Source organism: Herpailurus yagouaroundi, unplaced genomic scaffold (assembly GCF_014898765.1).
Source record: "Herpailurus yagouaroundi ecotype Mexico unplaced genomic scaffold, PumYag 28, whole genome shotgun sequence".
In the NCBI taxonomy this organism is placed as follows: Eukaryota; Metazoa; Chordata; class Mammalia; order Carnivora; family Felidae; genus Herpailurus; species Herpailurus yagouaroundi.
Genome location: NW_024412376.1, coordinates 73,169,522 through 73,193,245, shown reverse-complemented (window position 1 = coordinate 73,193,245; position 23,724 = coordinate 73,169,522). Strand labels below are relative to the sequence as shown.

At 39.1% G+C, this 23,724-nt stretch overlaps 1 protein-coding gene across 1 annotated transcript in view; it reads left to right on the top strand.

Moving 5' to 3' along the window:
• Positions 1 to 498: 498 nt before the first annotated feature.
• Positions 499 to 23,724, top strand: part of LOC121030809 (ankyrin-2-like) — a 554,568-nt gene continuing 531,342 nt past the window's right edge. Inside the window, exon 1 of the mRNA XM_040475639.1 lies at positions 499 to 687. Coding sequence (XP_040331573.1) covers positions 616 to 687 — 72 coding nt within the window. The 5' untranslated portion in view covers positions 499 to 615. The remainder of the gene's footprint in view (positions 688 to 23,724) is intronic.

The following is a 23,724-nucleotide window of genomic DNA, read 5'->3' as shown; positions in this document are numbered from 1 at the left end:
AGTGTGGAGATGGGCAGGGAAGAGCTGGACGTGTCCTGCAGGCCGGGGGCCTCCCGGGGGAACGTCTGCCTGTGATGCGGGAGCGCCAGCCGAGGAGCCTCCTTCTCCCCACCCACCTCCCGAACTCCGGCAGTCAGTGGTGCATATAGACATATTTCTGGGAGCTGTCCATGAGCTCATCGCTCTCCTGGCGATAGCGGCAGCAGCGAGGGAAGCAGCCTCCTTTCTCCCGGCGCCGCTAGAATAAGCCCCGCCGCTAACACATTCAGACACACGCGCGGAGCGCGGCGCGGGGAAGTGGCCGCCGTCCGCCCGGCTTCGCGGCCAAGGTCGCGCCAGACCCCGGACCGCCATGGCCCCGAGTCTCCCGGCCGGGAGGTAGGTGGGCGCGGGAAGGCGCTAGGGGCTCCGGCCGGGACTCCGCCAGGGCGAGCGAACGGGCCGGCCGCTCCTTGCACGCTGCGGCGGAGGGGCCCGGGCGTGGCCGCGGGGCGCGGCTGCTGCGGAGTCTCCCGGTCCCTGCGGGGCCGCGGGCCGCAGGCCGGACGCTGAGGACTCCAGGAGACGCGGGGGACCCGGGCGTGACAGGAGGAAGAAACCCGGAGCACCAGGAAGATGGCTTCTCCCACCTCCCCGGCCCCGGAAGGCGGGGCCTCCACCCCGCCGAACCCGCCGCGGATTCGTCAGGTGGGTGCACAAAGTGCGGGAGGGGCGCACCCCATTGTCCTCGCCTCCCTCAAGGACCGGGACCTCGCCCCAGGGTAGGGGCTGAGCGAGAGGTGGGGCTGACATAGGCGTACTTGGCCGCATCGCCTGGCCCAGGACCAGTCTCTCACTCTCTTTTTCTTCATCTCACTTCACACACAGACACACACAGGCACAGAGACACACACACACATACACTCCTAGAGAAACACGTCTTCCAAAACCAGACGTGTAACTTCTGCACAACCCCCCGGCCCCGGCAAACTCATCCTCCCACCCCCACCCCCCCCAAGTCGCGCACAGAGGCACACACCCAAATGTCACATGATCTACTGCGGAGCTGCACCATTAGAAGAAACCCGTGGTGCCCTCAGGGTGGAAATGCACCCCAGACCCAAATCCAGCGAGGACTCTGAGAGGGACTGCCGGAAGCATTCACTTCCCACTCTTAGGAGAGGAGGAATCTTGTCTATATGTTACTTACCAGTTCTCAACTTTCAGACAGAGCTACCCCGGACAACTGCAGCCCTGTAATAGACATGTAGTACTAGAAAACATGTGTTCCTGCTCTGTCGTGTGCAAAGACAGTTTTCCCCAATACTGCAAGAGGGGAATGCACATTGCTTTCGCTATTTGAATGAGTCCTGTTTTCTGTTTGTATGGTAATATTGAAACAAGGGAGTACTCCATCTGGTTGTGATCTGCGATTTGGTATCTGAAAGAGCTGTGTGTGTGTGTGTGTGTGTGTGTGTGTGTGTGTGTGTGTGTTTCCTGCTGTCATTGCCTGAACTACATACCACTTTAGGTTATCGCCGTAGGAACGCAAGGGTTAGCCCTGATCAGGGTAGTGCATGGGTGTGAAAATATGATCCACTGACTCCAAGGAGGCAACCTCTTTACCAACGATAATTGGATTCCTGTTTAGAAATAGGGTAAAATCGGTTTATGGAAACTATCTGGGCGGGAAGATAATGCCCACCACAATGGTCTTTTTTCAGGACGGTGTAGAAATTATGAAGAACACCAGGGGCTTCAGAATTTCTGAAAAAAAGAAATTCTGCCCATAAAATTTAGTTGACACTTAACCAGGTCTTTGCCACATTTGAATTTTAATATGTACAGGTAGTGCTATTTTAGGGGCAACCTTTGTTTATGTGCATTTTTTAATGCAACAACTAAAAATTAATGTATACTTTTGAAAATCTTCTTTCTTAAAAATGTATACTTTTTGTAATGGCACTTTTTAAAATGGTATCCCAAAGAAACTGTTAGGGTTTTAAACTCTTATAGGGCACAGGACTCTAATTTTATGACAATGCGTTTTTAATTGCACATGGAGCTATTGTGGTGGCAGGTATCATTAAATCTTTGTGATAAATATTTGTGATATTTATGCATGTAAGAATGCAGGTGAAATTATTGGTATTTGCAATATAAGAGAAAACACATCCTATGCCAAAAAATAGGATGAAAAAACATTTCTATATCTATTTGACTAAATATGTATATATGTATGTAGTGTATATATTCATATAAGCATTAAGGATAAAAATATATTAGTTTAAACAGAATATACGTACTCATAAAAATCTCTATGAAATCTTATTCTATATTTAGAATACTTGTATTGATCTAAGAAATTATATATGTAAATAGTTACTAGAAAAAATTTGCAAGAAAGGTCATTGTTATTTTGTAGATATCTACTTAGAGGACCTCCTAACTAGAAGCTGTGTAAATGACATAATGCTGCAACATTCAAGTAATTGAGTGGTGTCCTCTGGTTAGACTTTCATTTATATGACCTTAAAGAAGCACTCTTTTAGTGATTGGTGCATTAATTTGCATAGGATGTAGAAATAGGCTCCTGGAATTATTGGTCATTCCATTCTACCTGATTCATCCAGGCAGGTGGAAAAAAAAAATACTGACAACCTCTGACTGCAGTATCACCATTTGCCTGCAAGTGATTTTGAGACAATTAGGAATAAAAAAAAAACCCCAAAACCAAAAAACCAGAAGAGATAACAGTGTTTTCCTGCAAGTGGTGAAATATTTTAGGCCCCAGTCCCAGTATATTTTAACGGTGTCACTGTTTCTCACACATCTTTTTTCCTTGTTCTTTAAGAATTATTTTTCAAACCAATTCTGGATTGAATCACAACGGACTTAAAATCTGAAATTTTTTTCTTTTTAAGTCATGATTGAGAGAAAAAGTATAATTGAGAAAAGCATAGAACTCCAAAGCAGTGAATTTTAATTATGTAATGGACATTTAAGAAATAAAAAATACTTTAGAAAGTCTTTTTGTGAATATAAATATAATTGGTAAATTAGTGTGTTTAATGTCTAATTTCAATGAGAATATGTTATGTGAACATTCATTTATTCAACACACATATATTCTGCATAAGGTAATATTTCATGCCTTAAAGATAAAGAAAGGAAGAGGACACACACAAAAATCTTATCCATTAGCAGGTGTAGGTATTTTTAATGAAGACTAACATTAAAACATTTAAATTCTGAATTGCTTATAAGGTCCTTTCCACATTATTTTAAAAATATGTTTATTTCTCAGTTTTTGTTTTGATCATTCCTCTAATAATGAGCCTAAATAATACCTAGGCCTGCATATATCTAAAAAGTCACTGTATGACCAAATTCCTGTTTGCATTAATTTGATATACTTCTGTTCTCTTTTAATTATTTAATATGTTATTAGAATTACATATCAGATACTACATGTATTATTTTACAATTTGATATTTTGGACAAATATTTTTGCTTAGCTTTTGGAAAATACTGATGCAGCATGAAATAGCTAAAGTAGTCCAGTGGCTTCACATACCGTGGTTAAAATCTAGGTTCCAAAAATGAGAAGGTCAAGGGAAAATGACCTTCAACTTCATTCTGTCATGTTGAAGGAGAGAAAATTTATCAATATACTCTGTCTTAGGCTCCTAAGATACTAGATACATAATTTTACCCTCTTTTTTTTTATTATTAAAGCATTTTTTAAGTGTTTATTTATATTTTGAGAGAGAGAGAGAGAGAGCAGGGGAAATGTAGAGAGAGCCAGAGACTGAATCTGAAGCCAGCTCCAGGCTCTAAGCCGTCAGCACAGAGCCTGATGTAGGGCTCTTGAACTCCTGATCTGGAGATCATGACCTGAACTGAAGTTGGTCACCTAACTGACTGAGGCACCCAGGCACCCCAGTTTTTTCCTTCTTTTAAATAAAGGTTTATCTTTATTTTATATACAAGATGACGTGGTACAGACGTTTCACCTACTTTATAAATATCTGCATCAGATTAGTTTCCAGCAGAAAGACACATTTACTGGATTTCTTCCTGTGTTTATTCTTCATTCACTTTTTCACTTTGTAAAGAAAAGATTAAGAAATGGTAGTTTTGCAACTAAGTTTTTAAATAGTTTGTCTATGTATATTAAGAGACCCATATGATACCTATGGCCATTGCCAGAAAACTTAAATCAATTAATTAAATGAGTATTTATTGATATCTTGAAGTTAAGATATTTTGCTAGCCTCTTTCTGGCCTTAACCATCTTTCTGATGAATGCTGATGGGAGTTTCCAAGGCAATGATTGCTAGGAGAATTGAAAAGATATAAGAAATCCTTTGAAATTGGTGCTAGTAACATTTAGTGTCTTTTTCATTTCATGATCAGTCCTTCTCCAAGATTTGTTGGTACTGGTGTCTTTGCATTTATGGAAGCAAACCAGTGTTCCTTCTTTGTATGCTGTGGTAACTTAGACAACTCCCATATATGATAATGATGAAATATTTATAATGACTCAGGTGTGATGCTAAGCTAGGTTTTTCTCAAGGGTTCCATGAAGGAGGTATTGTTATTCCTCTTCTCCAGATGAGAAATGTGGGTTTAGAGGAACTGAGCTACCTGCTCAAGGTCATAGCTAGACAGTTGCAACTCAGGGATTTCAGACTTGGTCTTAATTGATCATGCCTTGTTTCACAATCACTATTACTTATTGTATTCCCCTTCTAATTTTCAGACATTGTGACTCTTGAGGGAGCTTGTCTTAGCACTCTTGCTAAGAATGTAACCATTCTCCTTTAGGTTACCTTGAAAATAACTGCAGAATTTATAGCAGAGTGAAATAATTTTCATTATTGTAATTTGTTAAGTGAGATAACTTGAATTCCATTTTCACTTCTGTATTCTCTAAGAGAGTATTTCTCTAGCGTCATGGTTGCTGAGAGACTAAATCCCTCATTTAGCTTTTGCTTACCCCTGAGAACTCTTCAATTATTCCTGCTGTTAATACAGTGGTCCTGAAAAAAAATAATTCTGGGGCACCTGGGTGGCCCAATCAGTTAAGCGTCCGACTTCTGCTCAGGTCATGATCTCATGGTTTGTGAGTTCGAGCCCCACATCGGGCTCTGTGCTAACAGCTTAGAGCCTGGAGCCTGCTTCAGATTCTGTGACTTCCTCTCTCTCTACCCCTCTCCTGTTCACTCTTCGTCTCTCTCTATCAAAATGAATAAACATTAAAAAAATTTTTAAAAATTCTGAAAATGAGTTGGGTTAATGGAGAGTCTTCTGGAACAGGCGTAAACAAACAAACAATAGGCTTATATTTTCAAGTTTTTCAATGTTTCTAATATCAATTCCATTCTTTGTTTATGGTTAAGGTCAAGATAACTTATATTTTGAATTTTCATGTTATGTAAGGTATTTTAGTAACAAAAGAGTATAATTTCCTTCAGACAGTGAAGTAATGGAAGAACAAGGCCATAAATAATATAGCAATACATTGATGTAACTGGTTTCGAGTTTTTAATTTTTAAAAATTTACATACAGTAAAATTCACTTTATATACAGTTTTATGAGTTTTGACAAATACTTAGGCTGTGTCTCCACCACCACTGCCCGGGTACAGAACAGTTCTATCTCCCTGAAACATTCCCTTGTGCTAATTCCACTGTAGTCAAACAACTCTTTCCTTCTCTGACCCCTGGCTGCCACTGACCACAGCCACCGACCTGTCCTGTCCCTACATTTTTGCCTTTACCTGAATCATTATAAATGGAATTATCTAGATAATCACCTTTGGATTTTTTTCTTTCATCACAATGCTCTAAATATCCATCTAACTTCCTGTGTGCATTAATATTTTGTTCCTTTTTACTGTGAAGTAGTATTCTGTTGTATGGATGGTACCACTGTTCAGCCATTTAGATGAAGGATATTTGGGTTGTTTCCAGATTGCAGCAATTGAGAATAAAGTTGCTATTAAGGTTTTGTGTGAACATAAAGTTTTAATTTGTCTCGGATGTATACCTAGAAATAGGATTACTGGATCATATAGTAAGTGTATATTTAACTTTATTAAAAAACTGCTAAACTATTTTCCATAGTGATTATACTATTTTGCTTTCCTCCCAATAGTGAGAATTCCTGTTGCTCTGAGGCTTTGTCAACATTTGATGTTATCTCAGTCAGAATGGCTAAAATTAACAACTCAGGCAACAGCAGATATTGGCGAGGATGTGGAGAAAGAGAAACTCTTTTAACACTGCTGGTGGGAATGCAAACTGGTGCAGCCATTCTGGAAAACAGTATGGAGGTTTCTCAAAAAATTAAAAATAGAACTACTCTACTACCCAGCAATTGCACTACTAGGTATTTATCCAAAGGATACAGGTGTGCTGTTTCAAAGGGTCACATGCACCCCAATGTTTATAGCAGCACTATCAATAATAGCCAAAGTATGGAAAGAGTCTAAATGTCCATTGACAGATGAATGGATGAAGAAGATGTGGTGTATGTATATGCATATATATATATATATATATACACAATGGAATATTACTCAGTGGTAAAAAAGAATGAAATCTTGCCATTTGCAACAATGTGGATGGAACTAGAGTGTATTATGCTAGGCGAAATTAGTCAGAGAAAGACATATCATGTGACTTCACTCGTATGTGGAATTTAAGATACAAAACAGATTAACATACGGGAAGGGAAGCAAAAATAATATAAAAACAGGGAGGGGGACAAAACATAAGAGACTCAAATACAGAGAACAAACTGAGGGTTGCTTGAGGGGTTGTGGGCTGGGGATGGACTAAATGGGCAAGGGGCATTAAGGAGGGCACTTGTTGGGATGAACACTGGGTGTTATATGTAGGGGATAAATCACTGGATTCTACTCCTAAAATTATTATTGCACTCCATGCTAACTAACTTGGATGTAAATTTAAAAAAAAGTATACAAATTGGTGGTATCATTTTTTTGTTTTAGTCATTCTAATCGGTATGCAGAGGTACCGCATTGTAATTTTAATTTGTATTTCTCTAATGACTGATGTTGTTGAACATCAATTTTCATGTGCTTAGTTGCCATCCTTACATTTTTTTGTTGAAGTATTCAAATACTTTGGCCATCATTTAAACTGGGTGTTGTTTTCTTATTGTTTAGGGAGTTATTTATATATTCTGGATGTAAGTTCTTTGTTAGATCTGAGATCTGAAAACATTTGCTCTTAGTTTCTTGTCTTTTCTCTTTACACTTTCTCAGAAATGGCTTATAATTTCGATGAAGTCCAATTAAAATTTTTTTTTCTTTTATGGGTTGTATTTTTCTTGTGTTTAAGAGCTCTTTCCCTAATCTAGAGTCACAAATATTTTCTCCCATATTTTCTTAAAAGTTTTATAGTTTTAACATTTTATATTTAAGTCTATGGCCCATATTGAGTTGATTTTTTATAACTTATAGATCAAGATCCTTTTTTTTTTTTTTTTTTGCCTATGGCTATCCAGTTGTTCCAGCACTATTTGTTGATATGACTGTGCTTTATCTATTAAATTGCCTTTGCATCTTCATAAAAAAATCAATTGACATATTGACATGAGTCCATTTTTGGACTGTTTCTTCTAGGTTTAGATGTTTTGAGTTTTTCAGATTTCAGAAATAGGTATGTATCATGTAATTTTTAGGAAATCTTAATGACATTAATATGCTTTTGGCTTTGTTTTTTAAAATGTTATTTACATAATTTTAAATCTAAATGTTATATGAAAGTACGAGGCAAATCCTCATGTCTGGTAGGGAAGCCATTTATAAAAGTGAAATGCATACAATAAAACTATATCAAGAAAACAAATGGAAAATGACAAGATAATATGTCATATTGTGTCTGCTTGATGAGTAGAGCTTCCAGGGGCATTAAGAAAAGTTTCTAAATCAGCTATATTCAATATTGGTAATGAAATGAAAAATAAATAGGGACTTCATTCATTGTAGGTTTTAGAGAAGATTAACGTTTCATGTTTTTTGAAGTTATTTTAAAAAAGAGTTATTTGGGGTGGCTGGTCTGGGTGGCTCAGTTGGTTAAACGTCCAACTCTTGGTTTTGGCACAGATCATGATCTCACGTTTCAGGAGTTCAAGCTGCGCATCGGGCTCTGCACTGACAGCACGGAGCCTCCTTGAGATTCTCTCTCTCTCTCTCTCTCTCTCTCTCTCTCTCTCTCCCCCCCCACCCCCCGCCCACTCTTTCTCTCTCTCAAAATAAAGATAAAAATAAATTAAAATAAATTTAAAAAAAGAGTTATTTTATAAGTAGGTTATGGTATATTAAGGAGCTAATAAGGGGGTGCCTGGCTATCTCAGCCTGTAGAGCATATAACTCTTGATCTCCGAGTTGTTAGTTCAAGCCTCACCTAGGGTTAGAGTTTAGTTAAAAAAAAAAAAAATAGAGCAATTACCTATTCCTAATGACACATACAACCTTGAGTTCAGTAAACCTAGCTGTGATTGCAAAGATTTATAAATAAAATTTCAGTGACCTATTGCTGCATAACAAGTCACCCCAAGCATAGTGGTTTTGAGCAATAGTAATCATGTATTTTGTAATCTGCAGTGTGAGCAGGGCTTGATGAGGGCATTGGGAATCAGCTGGGGTTACCAGAAGGCTTGAGGTGACTTTCTGGCTGGGGGCAGGAATCATGTAAGGTTTGCTCACGGACATGTCTGGTGGACAGTGCTGGCTGGGCTGTTGGTTGGAACGCATGCACGAGTCCTCGCCATGTAGACACTTCTCTTCCTCACAGCGTGATGACTGTGCTGTAACAGTAAGAGTCCCAAGAAATCACAGCAGAAGTAAATAACATCTTTATGATCTAGACTTGGAAATCACACAGGGCCACTTTTGCCATAATCTATTGGTTGAAGCAGTCACAAATTTTCACCTAGATTCAAGAGGAGGGGACCTAGATCCCATTACTCCATGGGAAGGGTGAATATCAATCCTACATTTTTAGAACAGCATGGGGGTTAGGATATTAGCCACTTTTGCAAACATGATCTACCACGTTCAGAGAGTGAGAACCAAGTTAACACAAAGTAAGTTGGTATATTCAGCACGTTGTTTTTGTCATTGGAGCAGGAGGTAATACACAGGTGACAACAACTAGTTAAATAAACATTTCAGAGGAAATATTTTCCCATTTACATCTTTGTCAATCACTATATGAAAACACTGAATATACTTTGACTGACTTTCAGTTGCTCAGTGGTCCTAGATTTGGGTTCTGTCATTGGAGTTTGGCGGGTGTCACACAGAATCACCCTTAGACAAAAGCAAAAGAGTCCCCGGCCTATGGACGCTCCCACTCTGGGCCTCCTCTGATGATATCCTTTTCTACCAAGGGAGGAGTGCTTGGGGCCAGGGAACTTGCTCACACTGAGTCAGTACTTTTGTCTTTGGAATTATGCTCTGGGTAGTCAGGAACCAGAATTTTCTGTTCCAGTGACTTCGGGTCTGCTTTCCTCCTAGTCTGTTCTCCAGAGAGCAGACTGAGAGGTATGCGTGTGCACCCGTGGCCCAAATATTATTTGTGGAGGGTGTAGACAGAGCTTGACAGTGAAGCCTGGGGTATGCAGGTGTCCTGTGCAAAGTCTGGTTTGGTCACTTATTGGCCATGTGACCTGATCTTAGGCAAACTACTTAACCTATTTGTGCCTAGTTTCTTCACTTATGAATGGGGGAATCATAGTGGTATCCACTACATAAAATTAGCTTAAAATTAAAGAATATAATGAATACAGTGCACAATGCCTTTTGCTTAGTGCTTGGCACTTGGTAAATACCAAATAATTTTAGGTATTGTTGTTATACGAGAAATGCTTAATAAATATCAGCCCCTTCCCTTTCCCAGAGACAGTGCTAGAAGTAGACATCTAAGTCATTTTTCTGAGGAGTAGACATAAAAGTCAGAAGTCAGGCTTGTACAGCTAACCTGGTTGCTATTTGAGTAAATAAATTATTCTGAGTAAATATTCAGTCTTGTTAAGCCTTAGTTTTATAATCTATAAAATGCAAATAGGAGTGCCTGGGTGGCTCAGTTGGTTAAGCATTTGACTCTTGATCTCGGCTCAGGTCATGATTTCACGGTTCATGGGTATGAGTCCCATGTCAGGCACCACACTGACAGTACAGAGCCTGCTTGGGGTTCTCTCTCTCCCTCTCTCTCTGCCCCTCCTCTGCTCCCCTGCTCTCTCTCTTTCTCTCTCTCTGAAAATAAATAAACTTAAAAAAATGCAAATAATTATCATGCTAGCCAAAAGGCCTAGTATTAAACTCTAATAATTCTAAGTAAACCTTACTCCTCAAACTCCACAACCCCCTACCACTAAAGCAACCACTTCTTATGTATTCCCTAGAGAAATATTCTGTGTTTATATAAAAATTTACCTGTATACATACCTCTACCCCCTTTCATTTACATAAATGTGATCCTACTGTACACATTGCTTTGTACTCTGTTTCTTTCATAAAAAAATATTTTGGTCATCACTCCATTTTGGTACATACACTTCATTTTTTATTCAGCTATGTATTATTTTATTAAATGAACATATCATAATTCATTTCAAACTTTCTTTATGAATGGACATTTCTGTTGCTTCCAGCATTCTGCAACAGTGAAGATCTTGCACATTGTGTTTAAGGGGATGTGTGGGAATATATGGGTTTTTGAACACATGTATTGGTAGATAAGCTCCCAGAAATAAAATTGTTGGATAAAGGCTACTTTTTACCTCCTCGCACTTCTGAGTACTATATTCAGCAATGTAGAAACTCCAAGTAATGAATGAATTACATCAATTTTGGTCCTAAGTATACAATTGCCAACCAAGCTTTATATTTTGCAGATCCTTTTTTGTTTCCCTCCACTTAAAAAATTTTTTTTTAACGTTTTATTTATTTTTGAGAGAGAGAGAGAGAGAGAGACAGAGTTGAATAGGGGAGGGACAGAGAGAAAGGGAGACAGGATCTGAAGCAGGCTCCTGGCTCTGAGCTGTCAGCATAGAGCCCGATGTGGGGCTTGAACCCACAAACTGCCAGATCATGACGAGCCAAAGTTGGACACTTGACCTACTGAGCCACCCATGCACCTCTCCTCCACTTTTAATGTTACGTGCTTATATGTCATCATATTAGGGAAACAGTTATCAGAATCTTGTGATGAGTCCTAATGCATTATATATACTTTGGCTGAAAACTTTTTCTTAACTCCATTATTTTCTTAGATCACTTTGTTTATTTATTTATTTATTTATTTATTTATTTTTATTTTATTTATTATTTTTTTTTAATTTTTTTTAACATTTATTTATTTTTGAGACAGAGAGAGACAAAGCATGAACGGGGGAGGGTCAGAGAGAGAGGGAGACACAGAATCTGAAACAGGCTCCAGGCTCTGAGCTGTCAGCACAGAGCCCGACGCGGGGCTTGAACTCACGGACTGCGAGATCGTGACCTGAGCCGAAGTCGGACACTTAACCGACTGAGCCACCCAGGCGCCCCTGTTTATTTATTTTTTAAGGTTTTATACGTATATAGTAATCTCTACATCCAACTAGAGGTTTGAATTTACAACCCCGAGATCAAGATTAGCATGCTCTATCAATTGAGTCAGCCAGGTGCCCCCTTAGATCCCTTTCTTTCTTTCTTTCTTTCTTTCTTTCTTTCTTTCTTTCTTTCTTTCTCTCTTTCTCTTTCTTTCTTTCTCTCTTTCTCTTTCTTTCTTTCTTTCTTTCTTTCTTTCTTTTTTCTTTCTTTATTCTTTTCTTTTCCTTTCCTTTCCTTTCCTTTCCTTTCCTTTTCTTTCTTTCTTAAGTAGGCTCCACACCCAGTGTGAAACTCATGACCCTGAGATCAAGACCTGAGTTGAGATCAAGAGTTAGATGCCTAACCAACTGAGCCACCCAGGAGTACCTTAGATCACTTTAGATTAAGCTCCAGGATGTTATTAGCAAGTACCATTTCTGTTCACTTTTCACATTCTCTCTTTCATAATCACTCTTTTTTTTTTAAAGTTTATTCATTTATTATAACAGAAAGACAGAGAGAGGGGGGAGGGGCAAAAAGAAAAGAAGAGAAAGAATCCCAAGCAGGCTGTATGCTGACAGCATCGGCCAATGGGTTCTGAACTGTGAGATCATGACCTGAGCAGAAACCAAGGATCTGACCCTTAACTGACTGAGCCACCTGGGTGCCCCCATAATCATTCCTGACAGTCACTTAATGACTAATATCTGTAACAGCTTGGAAAGCAGATAATCTGTATTTTAGATTTCAGATTAGGTAAGTGGATGCACAAGGAGTATAATGTGCTCAGCATTACCTAGCAAGCGAATGACAGTCTGAAAAAGACCCTGATTGGTAATTATTTGCTTTTAATCAATGGAACTTTATTGTCTTTCAAAGCAGAGTGCTATCTGCAATCACATTTCCAATTTTAACTATCATTTGATGGAAGATATACTAACAATGTAATCTTCCTCTACAACTTCATTGGACATTATAAAAGGTTGCTCTTAAAATGAAAAACCAAATTGCAAGTGTAGGTGTCTCCTGGAATATTCCTCTAGGTGGACATTATAAGTGATAAGTTCCTCAGATTTTTTTTTTAACGTTTTATTTATTTTTGAGACAGAGAGAGACAGAGCATGAACAGGGAAGGGGCAGTGAGAGAGGGAGACAGAATCTGAAACAGGCTCCAGGCTCTGAGCTGTCAGCACAGAGCCCGACGCGGGGTTCGAACTCATGGACCGCGAGATCATGACCTGAGCCGAAGTCGGACGCTTAACCGACTGAGCCACCCAGGCGCCCCCTCAGATTTTTTAAAAGATAAGCCATGATTATAGAAGTTCTGGTTTATTTGGAAAATTTTTCCTAAAAAAGACTTTAGATTTACCTCTACTCTCAAAATCTTAACAATTCTATGGAAGATGAAATCAAGGAAGGTACACAGCTTACTATAATACAGATAGAATATGGTAAATACAATAATAGAGTACAAAATACCATAAGAAAACAGATAAAAGATGTTTATTTTGGTTGGGGGAAATCACATTAGCTTTACTGAAGCAGTTGAAATATGAGATGGATATTGAAGAATAGATTTAATTTTGACAGGTAGAGATTGGATAAAAAACATTTGAAGGGAGCCTGGCTGGCTCAGCTGGCAAAGCATGTGACTCTTGATCTCTGGGTTATAAATTCGAACCCCATGTAGGGTATGGATATTACATAAAAGAAAATCTTTTTTTTATTAAAAAAATTTTTTTTTTCAATGTTTATTTATTTTTGGGACAGAGAGAGACAGAGCATGAACGGGGGGAGGGGCAGAGAGAGAGGGAGACACAGAATCGGAAACAGGCTCCAGGCTCTGAGCCATCAGCCCAGAGCCCGACGCGGGGCTCAAACTCACGGACCGCGAGATCGTGACCTGGCTGAAGTCGGACGCTTAACCGACTGCGCCACCCAGGCGCCCCTACATAAAAGAAAATCTTAAAAAGAAGAAGAAGAAGAAGAAGAAGAAGAAGAAGAAGAAGAAGAAGAAGGAGAAGAAGAAGAAAGAAACATTGGAAATTCAGAATGAGTGCATGAAGAGACACATAGAAATGGGGGGAAAAATGAAGAGTAGACAGAATAGTTAGTAATCAAAACTGACTGGCTACAGAGTAAGAGACCAGGAGTGAATAGTGAAAGATGAAACTGGAATGATAATTGGTATACCATGGAGAGTCTTCAATTTGCTGGAGTTTGATCTTTATTCTGTAGAAGATAAATACCCCTGCTAGGGTTTGGCTCTATCATCATTATCATCATCATCACCTAATCATGGATAAGCCATATTTATACAGTTTTAACTAAAATGTGAATAAAAGTAACTCTAGAAACTACTATTTTCATAAATTCTGTAACATAAAATCTAAGAAAAACGATATGTTTATGTTCTGCACGAGTAACTTCACATCATGCTTCCTTAGAATCTCCCTGTCTTCCTATCATATTTCCTCTCTTAGGTCCCAACTAAATAGAAATTCTGAAGCTGCTGCTGCATGTAGGGATTTTAGTTGAAAGAATAATTTATTTCAAAGGCTGAACAATAATAGATTTAAGATCATAGGTCTAACTGAGATCCTTTTGTGTAAATATAACTTGTAGAACGCTCAGAAAAAAATGAGCACTGTAATAGATTTGCTTATCTGGTTTGGCTCATTTGAGCACCAGAATCTTGACCAATATTTAAGTATTAGACCAGATATCTTTTTATAACAATGCTTGCAAGAGGTGTTTTTGTTTGTTTGTTTGCCTTTTTTGTATTTTATTTTTATTTTTTTTTTAAGTTTTTAAAATTATTATTTTAAAGAGAGAGAGCATGAGTTGGGAAGAGGGACAGAGGGAGAGAGAGAGAGAGAGAGAATCTGAAGCATTCTCAGTGCAGAGCCCAACACAGAGCTCGATCCCATGACCCTGGGAACGTGACCTGAGCTGAAATCAAGTCTGACACTCAACAGACTGAGCCACCCAGGCACCCCATCCTTTTAAATTTTATTTTGTATTATTTCCTTAGGATTTTGTTTTTAAGTAATCTCTACAGCCAACATGGGGCTTCGACTCCCAACCCTGAGGTCAAGAGTCACATGCCCTACCACCTGAGCTAGCCAGGTGCCCCTAGTCATTTTTTAAGTAAGCTATACACCCAACATGGTGCTTGAACTCAAGATCTGCAGATCAAGAGTCCTGTGCTGTACCACCTAAGCCAGTCAGGCATACCTAGGTTCTTTACTTTAAGACTTTATGAAACCAGTAAATAATTCATAAGGAATAATGGAACTCACAATATAAATAAAAATTACATGCATTTAAAGATACAGTAGGGACACCCGACTGGTTCGGTCAGAAAAGCATGCGACTCCTGATCTTGGGGTTGTGGGTTTGAGCCCTATAGTGGGAATAGAGATTACTAAAAAAAATAAATTAAAAAAAATGAAGATACAATAAGTTAAACACATCTGTGGTTATTAATACTATCCAGTCGGGGTTTGAAACAAAATACTGTGCCTCTTCACTAGGAAGTCTCAGTCTTTGGTTTTTCCAGATCCAGCCTGATCATATTCTCAATTCCATATTCTTTCCTAGAAATGTCTATGCTGTGATTGATAACTTCCTTGTTTTAGGGTTGTTGTCATTATTTACATGTTAATCTTATTTGATGCTAATGTGATTTAGTTTAAAATTAATTAATTTAAATCAATTAATTTCAACACTAATTTAAATGTTATTTAAAGTACTACATTTTACAATCTGATTTCTGGGGTCTTTGGCTTCTGTCACTTTACTCTGCAAAACTTCTACCATAATCTACCTATTAACCTGATAATGATATCTATCTAATCGGTGTCTTCTGTCTTGAACATGTGTATTTGGTCATGATCCTCATTTGGTGAGCTGGAGGCGACAGGAGGGATACTTTAAGTTATAGCTTACAAGGTCATTTCTTGGTTGAGTTCAGACTGAAAACAGAATCCTTTGGGCAGAGTACAGACTGATGGTATTTCCTATGTTGCATGTAAGCAGTTTAGGATGTGCCCAAGTTTAGGTGATGGAAACCCAACAAGAAGTCAAAGATATGATCATGCTAGTTGAGAATGGGTATCTTACAGCTTAAAGAAACTAGAGGAGACATCAAGATAGGAGTTACTGTCAAATGCTATATCTGGACTTTATTTTTTCTTTTAATGAAATTAAGGACCTAGGACATATTCTTTTGTTTTATTTGCATATATCTAAAACAATGTTTTTTTAAGCAGACTTCATGCCCGGTGTGGAGCCCAACATGGGGCTTCAACTCACGACCCTGAGATCAAGACCTGAGCTCAGATCAAGAGTCTGATGCTTAACTGACCGAGCTGCCCAGTTGCCCCTCTTTTTTTCTTTCTTTCTTTCTTTTTTTTTTTTTTTAATGTTTCTTAACTTTTGACAGAGAGGGAGAGTGAGCACAAATGGGGAGGGGCAGAGAGAGAGACAGGATCTGAAGCAAGCTCTGCGCTGACAGCAGAGAGTCTGAGCCCAATGTGGGACTTGAACTCATGAACTGTGAGATCATGACCTGAGCCAAAGTCTGACGGTTAACCACTGAGCCACCCAGGTGCCCTACCCCCTTTTAAAAATTTTTTTTTTTCAACGTTTATTTATTTTTGGGACAGAGAGAGACAGAGCATGAACGGGGGAGCGGGAGGGGCAGAGAGAGAGGGAGACACAGAATCGGAAACAGGCTCCAGGCTCTGAGCCATCAGCCCAGAGCCCGACGCGGGGCTCGAACTCACGGACCGCGAGATCGTGACCTGGCTGAAGTCGGACGCTTAACCGACTGCGCCACCCAGGCGCCCCAATAGTCTAGTTTTTAATACCAAGTGTCTGGCAAGCTACCAACCATTATAAAGGAAAATTGTTTAAATAAATAATTTCTATATAAGACAGTGTGGAAGATTCGAGGCGATTTATTGCTATGTTACTCCAAGTAAAACAAAGCATTTTTAAATGCTTTGTTCTTTTAAGAACAAAATTGTTGGGGCACTTGGCTGGCTCAGATGGTAGGGCATATGACAATCTCAGAGCCATGAGTTTAAGCCCCATGTTGGGGGGTAAAGTTTACTTTTTAAAAGGGGGTAGGGGGGCGCCTGGGTGGCGCAGTCGGTTAAGCGTCCGACTTCAGCCAGGTCACGATCTCGCGGTCCGTGAGTTCGAGCCCCGCGTCAGGCTCTGGGCTGATGGCTCAGAGCCTGGAGCCTGTTTCTGATTCTGTGTCTTCCTCTCTCTCTGCCCCTCCCCTGTTCATGCTCTGTCTCTCTCTGTCCCAAAAATAAATAAACGTTGAAAAAAAAATAAAAAAAAAATAAAAACTAGACTACTAGCAATACAGTTTTTTAAATTCATTAACCTTTATTCAACTCTTATGGTAATAAAAGTAGAAGGATCATGTCATTTTTCTGCAATGTATGATATAATATAAATTGGGTTTGTATGACCTAAAGAATAGGCTTACAAAAGTACAAGAAATCGGGGCGCCTGGGTGGCTCAGTCGGCGAAGTGTCCAACTTCGGCTCAGGTCATGATCTCAGTTTGTGGGTTTGAGCCCCACGTAGGGCTCTGTGCTCACAGCTCAGAGCCTGGAGTCTGCTTCGGATTCTGTGTCTCCCACTCACACTCTGTCTCTCTCTGTCTTTTTCTCTCAAAAATAAATAAACATTAAAACTAAAAGAAATCTTCCCACAGGTTTTATGAATACTTAGTTTCTATTTTAATGTCTGTCTTCAGTTTCATATCATAAGGTCATTTCACCCTAGTTCATTTTGGGATCAGGCGATGAAATAAACACTTTTGGGAACTGGATTTAACCTGGTTTAACCAACTTGCTACCTCATGTAATGAATATTACATGCATCATACTGTGATATTGCTTAAATTAAGTGAGCTTATAAATTTAAGAATAATGGATGTAGGGGTGCCTGGGTAGCTCAGTCAGTTGGGCTTCTGACTCTTAATTTGGAGTCAGGTCATGATCTCATGGTTGGTGGTATGGAGCCCCGTGTTGGGCTTTGTGCTGGCAGCATGGAGCTTGCTTGGGATTCTCTCTCTCCCTTTCTCTCTCCCTGTCATGCTCGCTCGCTCTCTCTCTCTCTCTCTCTCAATCTCTCTTACAATATAAATAAATAAACATTAAAGAAAAAGAATAACAAATATATTTGACATAACTTATATGGACTATTCACTTTCATAATACTAGTTTATAAGGAAAAATACTTGTTTTTTAAGTCTGCACCATTGAGCTAAAAATAATGCTTACCAAATCAATGTATGTTGTGCTATTACCTATCCATGATAGTTATCAAGTATTTGTATACCTTTGTTAGAAGTGCTCATATAGTTGATTTAGACACCAATGAATAATAAAAGACCCATTTACAAATATAAGAAGCTAAGTTGTACAAAAACACCAGAGCTGTTGACTAAATCAGAATTCTAATTGGGTAAAGGAACTTGTATGCCAACTTTGAAAATCCTATTTCCTTTTTTTTTTTTTAATGTTTATTTATTTTGAGAGAGAGAAAGAGAGTGAAGGAGGGGCAGAGAGAGAAGGAGAGAGAGACAATCCCAAGTAGGTTCTGCACTGTCAGTGCAGAGCTCGACGTGGGGCTCAAACTCACAAACCATGAGATCATGCATGACGTGAGCTGAAATCAAGAGATGGGGTGCTTGGGTGGCGCAGTCGGTTAAGCGTCCGACTTCAGCCAGGTCACGATCTCGCGGTCCGTGAGTTCGAGCCCCTCGTCAGGCTCTGGGCTGATGGCTCAGAGCCTGGAGCCTGTTTCCGATTCTGTGTCTCCCTCTCTCTCTGCCCCTCCCCCGTTCATGCTCTGTCTCTCTCTGTCCCAAAAATAAATAAACGTTGAAATCAAGAGCAAAATGCTTAACTGACTGAGCAACCCAGGCGCCCCAGTCCTCTCTGTTTTTGATAAAAGCAGATTGGTTTCTTGTATTACTGACTTAATTCTTTCATTGAGAGTAAAAAATGTTTTATTCACAAATGCCTCTTTTATAGTCATCCTCTTTAGTTATAAAAGAAAACCAGAAACATACCTCCAGCTCTACACATAGTATTTTCACATATTCTTGCTTTCTTTATTCCTGTTTCATAGGAAGAATTATCCTGACCTTGATCCCACTCCTTTTGCCTACTCTAGGAAGTTACTTTGCCTAGGAGTTGTTTTTTTCCCCCCATTTTTTTTGTCTTCATAGTTATGGAGACCGGAGCAGGGTTGAGCCTGATGGTGAAGTGAAAGACGCCCAACTATGTGGAGAGAAGGTTGCTTTGGTTGAAAATTTAACAACTGGCAGCCCTAATCTTACTAGACTTCTCAGCAGTTTTGATTCTGTTGATCTTTCTTTCCTTTTTGAAACTCTTCCCGGGAGGACTGTAGAGCACCATTCATATATTCAACCATTACATTGAACTCCCTCTGAAATATGATGCTAACTCTTAACGGAGCCTGTGTGCCAAGTTCTATACATGTATTCTCTTATTTCGTTCTCCCATCCATTCTATGAGATGGGTACAGTAATTATCCCAATCTATAAGGCAGAGAAGTAGGCTTAATAGTTTACCTATGATCACATGGGCAAGTAAACGGCAGAGTAATGGATTTATATCCACATGTGTTAGGCACCATAGCCATGTCCTTAAATAGAGCATATAATACCCACTCCTCATTCCAGGTGCCCTGTTAAGGCCTGGAAATGCAGAGGTGAAAACAGTCACTACTTATGGAAGTTACCCTATGGTGGGAAAACAAAGCAAAACAAAAAAACAAATAGAATGTGATGATTTGGATCATGGGGGTATGATCCCAGGCAGTATGGGCCTTTGTTTACTGGGGGGGAATTCAGCAACGGCCTGGGAGAGAAGCTGGTGTTTGAAGGAAGAGTAAAAGTTTGAAAGATAGAGAGGAAATTCCAGGCAGAGGACAGAGCAAGTGCAAAGACATAGAAGTAGAAAGCATATTGTATTTTAGTGAGTTATCAGCAGATATGAATGGCTGAACCAGAGTGTTGAGAGGGGGTCACAGGAGATGAGACTGGTAATTCAGTCAAAAGCCAGATCATAAAAAGCCTTATTTATGACCATGACTCATTCATGATTTTCCTCCCAGTGCTTTCCCAGGAAGTTCTTTATTATTCTCCATCATTTCCTCTTCTCTCACTGGTCTTCGTTATTAGTGTCTCTCAGCGTTCTGCATTGGACCGTTATTCTCCCTCCTTCTCTCTCTCCCCGCCCCATCTCTCTCCCTCTCTCTGCAAACGATGAAGTTGTGGTCTGGAATCACAGCTGTTTAATGGAAGAGTGTACCTAACACACATACATATACACACATCATTTAAGATGCTTCAGCTAATCTTGCCTTAAGCCATAAAGAATCTACTGTTTACCTAACAAGGAGGTCAGAAGTTATTGATGTTATCAGTAATGTTATCAGTGATTGAAGCCTCTCTAATCTTTCTGTTTTTTAGTCCTCAGGTGTAATCTATGTTGTACCTCTTGGTCACAGGATGGCTGCCACAGTTCTAAGCATCATGTAGTTTTTTGTGGTAAACTACATCCAATGTGGGGTTCAAATTCATGACCCCAAGATCAAGAGTCACATGCTGTCTCTCTTTCTTTGTAAATTTAATTAATTAATTATTTTTAAAATTTATATCCAAATTAGTTAGCATATAGTGCAACAATGATTTCAGGAGTAGATTCCTTAGTGCCCCTTACCCATTTAGCTCATCTCCCCTCCCACAACCCTTCCAGTAACCCTCAATTTGTTCTCCATATTTATGAGTCTCTTCTGTCTTGTCCCCCTCCCTGTTTTTATATTATTTTTGTTTCTCTTCCCTTATGTTCATCTGCTTTGTCTCTTAAAGTCCTCATATGAGTGAAGTCATAGGATATTTGTCTTTCTCTGACTGCCTAATTTCACTTAGCATAAGACCCTCTAGTTCCATCCACATAATTGGAAATGGCAAAATTTCATTCTTTTTGGTTGTCGAGTAATACTCCATTGTATGTATATACCACATCTTCTTTATCCATTGATCCATTGATGGACATTTGCACTCTTTCCATACTTTGGCTATTGTTGATAGTGCTGCTGTAAACATTGGGGTGCATGTGTCCCTTTGAAACAACATACCTGTATCCCTTGGATAAATACCCAGTAGTGCAATTGCTGGGTTGTAGGGTAGTTCTATTTTTAGTTTTTTGAGGAACCTCCATACTGTTTTCCAGAGTGGCAGCACCAGCTTACATTCCCACCAACAATGCAAAAGAGATCCTCTTTCTCCTCATCCTTGCCAACATCTGTTGTTGCCTGAGTTGTTAATGTGAGCCATTCTGACAGGTGTAAGGTGGTATCTCATTGTGGTTTTGATTTGTATTTTCCTGATGATGAGTGAAGTTGAGCATTTTTTCATGTGTTGGTTGGCCGTCTGGATGTCTTCTTTGGAGAAGTGTCTATTCATGTCTTTTGCCCATTTCTTCACTGGACTCTTTGTTTTTTGGGTGTTGAGTTTGATAAGTTCTTTATAGATTTTGGATACTAACCCTTTATCTGATATGTCATTTGCAAATATCTTCTCCCATTCTGTCGGTTGCCTTTTAGTTTTGCTGATTGTTTCCTTCGCTGTGTAGAAGCTTTTTATTTTGATGAGGTCCCAGGAGTTCATTTTTGCTTTTGTTTCCCTTGTCTCTGTAGACATGTTGAGTAAGAAGTTGCTGTGGCCAAGATCAAAGAGGTTTTTGCCTGCTTTCTCCTCGAGGATTTTGATGGCTTCCTGTATTACATTGAGGTCTTTCATACATTTTGAGTTTATTTTTGTGTATGGTGTAAGAAGGTGGTCCAGGTTCATTTTTCTGCATGTCGCTGTCCAGTTTTCCCAGTACCACTTGCTGAAGAGACTGTCTTTATTCCATTGGATATTCTTTCCTGTTTTGTCAAAGATTAGTTGGCCATATGATTATGGGTCCATTTCTGGGTTCTCTATTCTGTTCCATTGATCTGAGTGTCTGTTCTTGTGCCAGTACCATACTGTCTTGATGATTACAGCTTGAGTCACACACTCTTTTGACTGACCCAGCCAGACGCCATTACTCCCACCTCCCCGCACCCACCAAGTATCATGTCTCAATGTAATGTTATCCAAAGTAGAAAGCAAGGTTATGTGGAGTGTGGCACATGATGGCTAGGTCTTTCTCTGGTCACATCTCTTTTTGTGTATCAGGGAGAAAAATCTTTCCTAGACGTCATCCTTCAAAAACCTCCTTTCATTTCATTGTTAGAACTGGATCATGTGCCTACCCCTAGAAAAATCTCTAGGAATAAGAACACAATGCCATGTGTTGGGGTTGGGTACATTATCATTTAACCAAAATGGTTGGGGAAAATTAGAGAAAGGTGTTAAGTAGCAAATCAACAATATCTGCTAAACTAAATAGCTAGAACTTGATTGAATTTTAGATCTCATGAATCTGCAGTTAATTTACTGGAATTTACTTCTGTTAGGCTTAAAGACTGAGTTTTATGTTCTGAGTTTTATGTTCTCTTTCTATTTAGCTATCTCTATGAGGGCTTGATATAAACTTTGTGGTTAATGTTTCCATGGTGATCAAAAGCATTATCATCTAAGAGCATTCCTTTAGAACCTAACAGCAAAAGACACAGTTTAGATGATGATCACAGGAATAAACAAAAATGGTCCCTGGCAATTGTTGAGAATGTGTTTAGAATTTGTTCTTCAGTTCATGTGATGTATGCGTTACATTACTGAAATTACCTCTGGGTTTAAACTTTAAAATATAATCAATAGAGATAAGAGTGTCAATTTTACACTCAAACTTCTGAGAGAATCTGTTGAGATGGTCTGTATAATAATTCCTACAATAACTATGCTCTTATCTTTTCAACTTGGAAATTATGCTAAGATAGTGGTGCCTGGCTGGCTCAGTTGGTAGAACATGAGACTCTTGATCTCTGGGTGGTGAGTTTAAGCCCCAAGTTGGTCACAGAGCTTACTTAAAAAAAAGAAAAAGAGAAAAAACACGAAGAAAATTATGCTAAGATGAAAGAAGGTGTGGTATCACTTAGTTCATTTTATAAATATTTTTTGATGCCTAATATGCCTTTATAACACTGTCAGGCAGCGTTATAGAATTTGGGAAGCAACAGTGACAAAATGAAGCCCCCGGCTTCATGAAGCTTATATTGCAGCAGGTAGGAAAGATAGAAAAGAAAGATATAAAAATAAATATATACCATGTTACACCTATTGGTATAGCTACTATCAAAAGGCAGAACGTAATTATTGACAAGGATGTGGAGAAATTGGAGCCCTGTGCACTGCTATTGGGTATGTAAAATGATACAGCTGCTGTGGAAAACAGTATGGCAGTTCCTCAAAACATGAGAAATAGAACTCCATATGATCCAGCAATTCCTCTTCTAGGTATATAACCAAAAGGGTTGAAAGTGCGAACTTGAACAGCTATTTGTATACCCATTTTCACAGGAGCATTCTAGCCAAAAGGTGAAAGCGACCAAAGTGTCCATCCATGGAATAGTGGATAAACAAAATGTGGTATATACATATTATGTTTCACATATATGTTTCACATATATTTCACATACAATAAAATATTATTCAGCCTTAAACAGGGAGGAAATTCTGACACATGCTACAATAATGGATGAATTTTGAAGACATTATGTTAAATAAAAGAAGCCAGTCACAAAAGGACAAGTACTGTATGATTCCACTTCCATGAGAAACCTATAGTAGTCAAATTCAAAGAGACAGAAAGTAGAATGGTGGTTGTCAGGGGCTGTGGAGAGGGTGAAATGGGGAAATTGTATAAGGGGTATGAACTTTCTGTTTGGGAAGGTGAAGACTTTTGGAAATTGGTTGCATGACAATGTGAATGTACTTTACGCTACCAAACTGTACATTTAAAAATAGTTGAGCAGTAAATTTTATGTTATCTGTATTTTACCACAATTAAAAAAAATAAAACAAGAAGGGAAGAAGGAAGGAAGGAAGGAAGGAAGGAAGGAAGGAAGGAAGGAAGGAA